At 39.8% G+C, this 7,656-nt stretch overlaps 1 protein-coding gene across 1 annotated transcript; it reads left to right on the forward strand.

Moving 5' to 3' along the window:
* Nucleotides 1-397: 397 nt before the first annotated feature.
* On the forward strand, nucleotides 398-1,290 carry LOC147640947 (uncharacterized). Its single transcript, XM_086811337.1, has 3 exons — nucleotides 398-558; nucleotides 644-1,124; nucleotides 1,219-1,290. Exons 1-3 carry the CDS (start codon nucleotides 407-409, stop codon nucleotides 1,288-1,290), a joined length of 705 nt encoding a protein of 234 aa, XP_086667463.1. The 5' UTR covers nucleotides 398-406.
* Nucleotides 1,291-7,656: the final 6,366 nt, after the last annotated feature.

The raw sequence follows: 7,656 nt of genomic DNA on the forward strand, positions 1-7,656 counted from the left end.
CTTGAGAGATGCCATCAAATAAGCAAGGAATAGCTAAGCTATTAAAACCTTAGTGGCCTTTAGGTGGCACAATTCTGGCATTGGATGGACTCAAGATGGCCCCCAGTAGTAAATGATAATAGCAAAGGTATTGCCTTTAAGTGGCACAATTCGAGCATTGGAGAGCCTCTCTAGGCCCTAGTCTCAGGATGGCCTCGAGTAGTAAATGATAATAGCGTGTGTGATATCACTATAGAAATGAGAAAAGACTAAGGTTTAAACTAGTTAAAATTAACATTTTAGAACAAATGAACCAAATGGCTAAAAGGCGCATCTTGAAAGGTCACCAAGCTAATGAACAACGAGCTGGTGGTGTTGTGTGCGCGCACAGAACGTGCTTTCCAGTGCGGCAGAGAAGAGAGCAGCGATGAGGACGAGAGGACACAAGCGGAAGACGGTCTCCCTGCGAGCTCTTCCACCTGATCATCAGAGTGCAGACGCTCAGCCTCCTCCGCCTCCTGTAGCCGCGGCCGCTGCCGGAAAGACTTCAGTACCCAATGCACCGACAGCAGAAAACAGGTGAGAATCTATCATCATTCACGACAGTTCCACGACAATCCGGCCGTGATTCTCATCTTTTCCCATGATATCTTGTCGATTACAGTAGCATCGATCTGCTTTCTCCTATTGAAAACGTTAGCCAGCCACGAAAGTACCGTTTCATAATCGGCAAGTCGGTGCCAACTCCAAAAGAGCTCCCGGCCACTGCGTCGCCTCCAAAACAAGAACTCCCAGCCCGCGCCACCAAGCAGGTGGTGTCGCCTCCAAAAAAGATCCCGGGCACTGGAAATCGGGCGGAGTCTCCTCCGAAAGAGCTCCCGGCAACCCGCAAGGGGGCGGTGTCGCCGCCCCGGGCCACCCGCAAGCGGGCGGCTGCGGCTCCAAAAGAGCTTCCTGCCGCCCGCAAGGGAGCGGTTTCGCCTCCAAAAGAGCCCCGGGCCACCAGCGAGCGGGCGGGTTCGCCACCCGCCAAAATGCCTCAGCTTTCGCTCCGTCTCTCACAGAAAGAGAAACGGGAAGATTTTTTGGCCATGGGCTCGAAATTGCCACGAAAGCCGAGCAAAAGGCCCAAGGAAGCGATGTCGGTAAGATTAATTATACTAATAATTACTCTCGATAGATCATCCGATTAATAGGAATTGTGCTAATCCTTTTCTGACATTTTGTCGAACCATGCAGTTAAATACTCCTGGAGAATGCTTCTCTAAAGCCATGACTAAACATAGATATGATGTAAACAAGCGCAGCTAAAATATATATGAAGCTGGGTGAGCACAATTGGAGTTAAAACATTATTGAATCTTTAACTAGGGTTGCTCACTCGAGTGTTGATTTATATAAGCATAGCTAACAAAATTTGTAATATAATTGAGTCATATAGGTGACAAACTTCCATCCTAGCTGTATATGTTGTGTACCTTAGCAAGGAGAGGTAGCAACCTTGCCCTTATCTCTGTGAGGGTGCCCTATTCACTAAAATTGTGAGGGTGCAGTAGTTAATCTTTGTGCAGGTGTATTAATTAATCTTGATATTATGCTGCTCTAAAACACCTTCACAAATTTAATAACCTTTATATGTGCCCTTAAAACCTTAGCTATTGTTGTAAACCATTATACAAACAATATGTGTTTAAACAAGAAATCATAGGGGAGTAACATTCTCATGATGATGAACCTCCATAGAGACAGAGTAAAACATGGTCTGATAAGGTGGTAAATATATCCATAACAATAGTGGATCAAAGTTAGGGAGAGCAATAGGGGACCCTATAGCTTCATAAACTAGCAAGGTATAACAATAGTGGATCAGAGCTAGACAGAGCAATAGAGGACTCTATAGCTTCATACACTAGCAAGATATAACAATAGTGGATTAGAGCTGGAGAGAGCAATAGGGGATTCTATAGCTTCATACACTAGCAAGATATAAAAACATAAGTGAAAGAAAGAGATAAAAAGATGAGAGAAATAGAGACAAAGATAGTAGCAGGGTGGGTTGAATCAACAAGATGCATACCAAATATATTGTTTATTGTTACGGGTGTCATTAAGTGTCACATATAATGTGGCTTAGCATCACAATTAATATTTGCTTAAGGAAAAAAGCATGATTGGGTGTAGCTAGTTTTTTTGAGGTTAAGGGAAAATTTTCCATATGAGTAACTTGCTCAAACCATCACTTACACATTACTTAATGGAATTTGATAAACTTGGTATCCAAACTAGTCTACACATTCCGAAACATTAATTTGAGACCAAAAGAATATAATTTTGCACATCTCCTTAAACCATTGCATATGACTATATGTTAGAATATACATGATATTAAAATGTATTCAAAAACATCAAAAAATTTTAAAAGTGTATTTAATGAACTTCTCATGAACTTCTCATGAAATAAAGGAGAGAATCAATTATCAATATTTGATCTGATTTAGGGGGTGTGCAATGTTGTGTTGCAATTGCCTGGACACATTTTCCTCCTTAACTTTCTCTACTCTTGTTTAAAAATAGAACCTATTGATTAAACTCATTCCTCACTTATGGAGTTGTTGCACAGAGTGGTCTTAAAACACAAGTTTGTCTTTGATGAGTTTCATAGCTTAATTCACTATAAAATGGATATACTTAAAATATTTATTTGATACATGTTGATAATCTTCCAATAAAAATGAAATTATTTATCATATTGCATTGCTTCTTATTTTATGTACTTCCTCATAATAAGGTCCAGAAACATGCCAAAAGTGATTGCATTCCACAACACCTAATCTAATGGTCTGTTGAATTGCCTATAGAAATTTTTGGACCATTTTAGCTGTCTTTGTGCATATGTGAGGCTCTTACCTTAGTAAACCTCAAAATTTTACATTCCCAAATTCCATTCTTGCTTTCCTAGTTGTAGCACTATTTAGATAAACATCATTTTCCCTCCCTTTGCTCTTATTAGTTTCCTCCCCTGAGGTGCAACCTATCACTTTCCTCCTCCTTAGAGGTGCTCTTGTTGCTTTCCTCCAAAAGGTCGTACCTTTGGGTGAGTACTGCTAGTTTTCTTTATTTTAAAACTTTCTCTAAATTTATAATATGCAAGTTTTTCTTCTTGAAAAAGGAAAGCATACAAGCGTGAGACTTGATCCAAAAATGTGTATGGTGCATACATTTGATCCAAAGATTGAGAACATAATTATAGAGAATGCCATATTGATCCATGACAAGAACACACATACCAATCTATGAAAGGAAACGATGTGTAAGTACTTGAAGAAAGAGTATAGGATCTACAAATCTACGGGAGAAAGGCTATGCTAATCGGAAGACAAAGAGTAATATGTACCAAAATAAGGATATACTTATAGAAGGAAGGGAACATCTATAATAGAAGGGTATGTGATAAAAAATAAGGTAAGTGATCAAAGGAAGGGTATGTGATCAAAGGTAAGTATGCCTTTTTGGCCAATAAATTATGTGATAAAAAAGAAGGTAAGTGATCAAAGGAAGGGTACGTGATCAAAGGTAAGTATGCCTTTTTGGCCAATAAATTATTCAAAGAGAAAGAATATGCATATTAATCATATCAAAGGAAGGGTATGTCAGTAGAAGGAAGGATACATCTGTAGAAGGGTATGTCAGTAGAAGGAAGGATACATCTGTAGAAGGGTATGCTTGTAGAAGGAAGGGTATGTTTGTAGGAGGAAGGGTACATTTGTAGAAGGAAGGGTATGTCTGTAGAAGGAAGGGTTATGTTTTTGGAGGAAGGGTACATCTACAAAAAGAAGGGTACATGATCCAATAATTATGTCTCTTTTACTAGCCAAGGAGGAGTACTTTCATTTTTATTTAAAGAAAGGTAATACCTATGGAACATGTGTACACATTTGTTCCAACTTGAGAAAGTATGTCCATACACTTTATGCATCATGTGGTATTCTATGTAGCATTATGTGGGTCAGTACGAGTAACATGGGTTATTCGTCATTTTCTCGTTTAAATAGATGAATAACATTTTTTATTTTTTATTTCAATTGAAAAAATTATCAATTGATAAATTTATCGATTGATAATTTATCGATCAATAACATATCGATCAAAAACAATATCGAATGATAAATTATCGATCGAAAAATTGGCTTTATAAGCAACCGAAAGCTTATTCGATCGATTATCTTTTTGAAAGCTTTGTGTGTGTGTCTGTGTGTGTGTGTGTGTGTGTGTGTGTGTGTGTACGTGTGTGTGTGTGTGTGTGTGTGTGTGAGAGAGAGAGAGAGAGAGAGATTAGAGATAGTGTGATTAGAGTACAGCTTTAGGATGATTACCAGGTAATTTTTTTGACGCTTTTTTTTCTTTTTGTTTCTCTTTTTATGCTTTAAAAAAAAAATCTAGTTATGTTCACTCTAGCACCCGTATGGGTAATAGTTGTTTAAGCTTACTGTGTCCACTCTAGTCTTTACCGACTAGTTGTGTATACTTTAAGTTCAATTTGCAAGAAGCCACTTACTTTATCCACTTTGTTCTTTAGCGACCAATTGTGTCCACTTTAAGTTATCATTAGAGAAATCCACTTACTGTGTCCACTCTGGTCTTTACTGACCGGTTGTGTCCACTTTACGTTATCCTCACACAAAAGCCACTTTTGGAGATCTTCCTTTTTGAGATTACTTTTTGAATTTGGAGCATTAAATTTCGATCCCATAATTTTAAGATATTTGATACCCTTGTGGTTTCAATTGAGCTTCTTCAAGAATGCAAGCGAGAGTTAGAGTGTGTGAGAGAGAGTGTCATAAGTTCTCTACAAGGTAATTTTCAGACTTTTCTAGAGACACAATTCAGATGGTCTTTGTGGTCACAAGTGAGTGAGAGTTACATACCTTGATAGAGGCATGATTAGATCCCGTTAAGGTTAAAATTTTGATTCTCTTAAGGAAGATGCTCACAAGGTTTCAGTGCTCAATTAAAGATTCAAGTGTAGAGTTAAAGATTCTTGTGTAGAGTTGAAGGATAGTGAAGATATGTTTCAAGATCAATGCAAAATTGAAGATTCAAATGTAGAGATCAAGATTAGTGCAAAGATTCACAATTGTGAGTGATATTTGTCGAATCTTGCACATTCTTTGTATCTCTGTGCTATTTGTTGCAATTCTCATTGATTTCTACTAAGAAAAAGGTTAAAATACCAAGAGAATAGTTGAAATACCAAGAAATGTTAAGAAAAAAAGAAACAATCGCATTTAATTAATACAATACAAAATATTTGTCTGAATATATATACAATACAAATATGCACGCGTGTAATTTTAGTGCTGGAAGCATTTGAAAATTTGCATTTGGGGACACTGATGTGGAAGCCCTTTTAGTTGTAGGCATCTCCTCGCGTACATCGTGTCATCGGTGGGGGGTTTCACGGGGTTCCTCTTGGTGCATCCCGGTCACAAAGAGGTGCTGAGATGAACAAGCGCTCTGGCTTCTTGTGGATGGCATCCACATCATCATCATCGTCTGCGGCTTCTCCTCCTAGTGCTGCTCAGGCCTTGTTGTGTGGCGAATCTTTCATCCGCCCCCACCTCAGGCAACTCGCTCCTTATAGTCCTATCCTCCCATTTGAGCCAAGTAACCGCTCTCCCTTCATAAGTATGTCCACCTCTTTGAACAAAAAAACTCACACTGTTAGAATATATGCAAAACAAAAACATTTTGCTGCACTAGTTTGACCGAATTGCACATTCTCTCTCTCTCTCTCTCTGTGTCTTCTTTTGATTACCTGTCTCTGTGGATCCTTGCTTTGCTGGAAAAGGCAATTCCCTCTGGCTGTGAGTAGACGAGCAAGAGGCCAAAGTCATCCACCAAAAGAGGAGGACAGAGCGGGTACTTGCCCCGAATGGGAGGATGGGAGTATAAGGAGCGAGTTGGCTGAGGTGGGGGCGGGCTCTGCCACGCAACAAGGCCTGAGCAGCAGCAGGAGAAGCAGGAGGCGATGACGATGCGGACGCCATCCACAAGAAGAAACCAGAGCGCTTGTTCATCTCAGCACCTCTCTGTGCACCAAGAGGAACGCCTTGAAACCCCCACCGATGATACTATGTACGCGAGGAGATACCTCCAGCCGGCCGGAAGGGCTTCCATGGCAACAAGTAGTAGGAGTCACTGTCCGCAAATGCAAATTTTCAATTGCTTCCACTACTAAAATTAAATGCCACTCGCTTGTCATTCAATTAATACATACCTTAGGCGTGAGTTCCCCACGGCCACCCCTCTCTCTCCACCTGTCTCCCTCCTTTTACTTGTCAAATGAGCCATTTATGGCTTTTTATAGAGAATTGTGAGACTTTAAATAGAAAGGGTAGCCATCGGTGGGTGGTTATGAGGATGCCATTGAAGCACCCAAACACGCCCTCACCTTGCTAAAAGATGCCCAAAGCAAAAGCGATAGTCTTAGAAGAAGAACAAGAAGTAGTAGTAGTAGTGGTACATATGGATCAACCATTTGGATGGCCAAGACCCCTTGTAGGATCACACACTGCAACAACAGCAGCAGCAGCAACCCTGTGTGACAAGAGGACTCATGGTCCTATTGTTGAGCAACATTGTAATTTTTTTAATGTATCAAATGCAACTTCAAATTTTATTTGATATGAGGCAAGGGGATTCTCTCTATGAGGCAAGGGGCCAAGGGTCTCTCTCTCTCTCTCTCTCTCTCTCTCTCTCTCTCTTTGCACACCAATAGTAGAGTGGGTCACAAGATTGGCGGTGGAGGAAGCTCTTGTGCCACTTATAAAGGTGGCCCTAAACTACCTTTTCTTCATGAAAAGCCCTCACTAAGTAATAAGATAACTAAGATAACTTAGATAGCTAAACATTTGAGTTGATCGTATGAATATGGTACCAAAATGTTTTTTACATTTCCATTAAATATATTATGTGAGATTTTCAAGAATCAAAATATTTGTCTAAGGTTTCATTTGAGTATGCTTGAAAAAGTCAATGAAATAATGACCCTCCATATGCTTGAAAAAGTCAATGAAATGATTAATACTTGAAAAAGCTAATGAAATGATTTTAGTATGTAATACTTGAAAAAGTCAATGAAATGATGACCCTCCATATGCTTTCTATTTGCATGCATTCACCCCTCCGTGTTCTCTCTATTTAAGGCAATGAAATGATGACCTCCCGTATGCTTTCTATTTGCATGCATTCACCTCTCCATGTCATTTCTATTTGCATGCATTCACCCATATGCTTTCTATTTCCATCCGTACCCTTTCTATTTAAGGTCTCACAATTCTCTATAAAAGGCCATAAAGGGCTCATTTGACGAGTAAAGAGAGGGAGAGAGAGGAGGAGGAGAGGGAGGGAGTGGCCGTTGGGGAACTCATACCTAAGGTTGTATTAATTAAATGCCGCGTCATGTCGTTTCTATTTGCATGCATACCCATATGCTTTCTATTTCCATCTATACCCTTTCTATTTAAGGTCTCACAATTCTCCATAAAAGGCCATAAAGGGCTCATTTGACGAGTAAAGAGAGGGAGAGAGAGGAGGAGAGGGAGGGAGGGAGTGGCCGTTGGGGAGCTCATACCTAAGGTTGGATTAATTAAATGCCGCGTCAGTGGCATTTAATTA

This window comes from Cibotium barometz, chromosome 2 (genome assembly GCF_041138505.1).
Source record: "Cibotium barometz isolate CiBa-2024 chromosome 2, ASM4113850v1, whole genome shotgun sequence".
Taxonomy (NCBI): domain Eukaryota; kingdom Viridiplantae; phylum Streptophyta; class Polypodiopsida; order Cyatheales; family Cibotiaceae; genus Cibotium; species Cibotium barometz.

Excerpts from the sequence above, each read along its gene's own strand:
- LOC147640947 (XM_086811337.1), top strand. The coding sequence starts at position 407 with ATGAGGACGAGAGGACACAAGCGGAAGACGGTCTCCCTGCGAGCTCTT. Across the intron at positions 559-643 it reads GCACCGACAGCAGAAAACAG|TAGCATCGATCTGCTTTCTC; the intron begins GTGAGAATCTAT and ends TGTCGATTACAG. Across the intron at positions 1,125-1,218 it reads GGCCCAAGGAAGCGATGTCG|TTAAATACTCCTGGAGAATG; the intron begins GTAAGATTAATT and ends CGAACCATGCAG.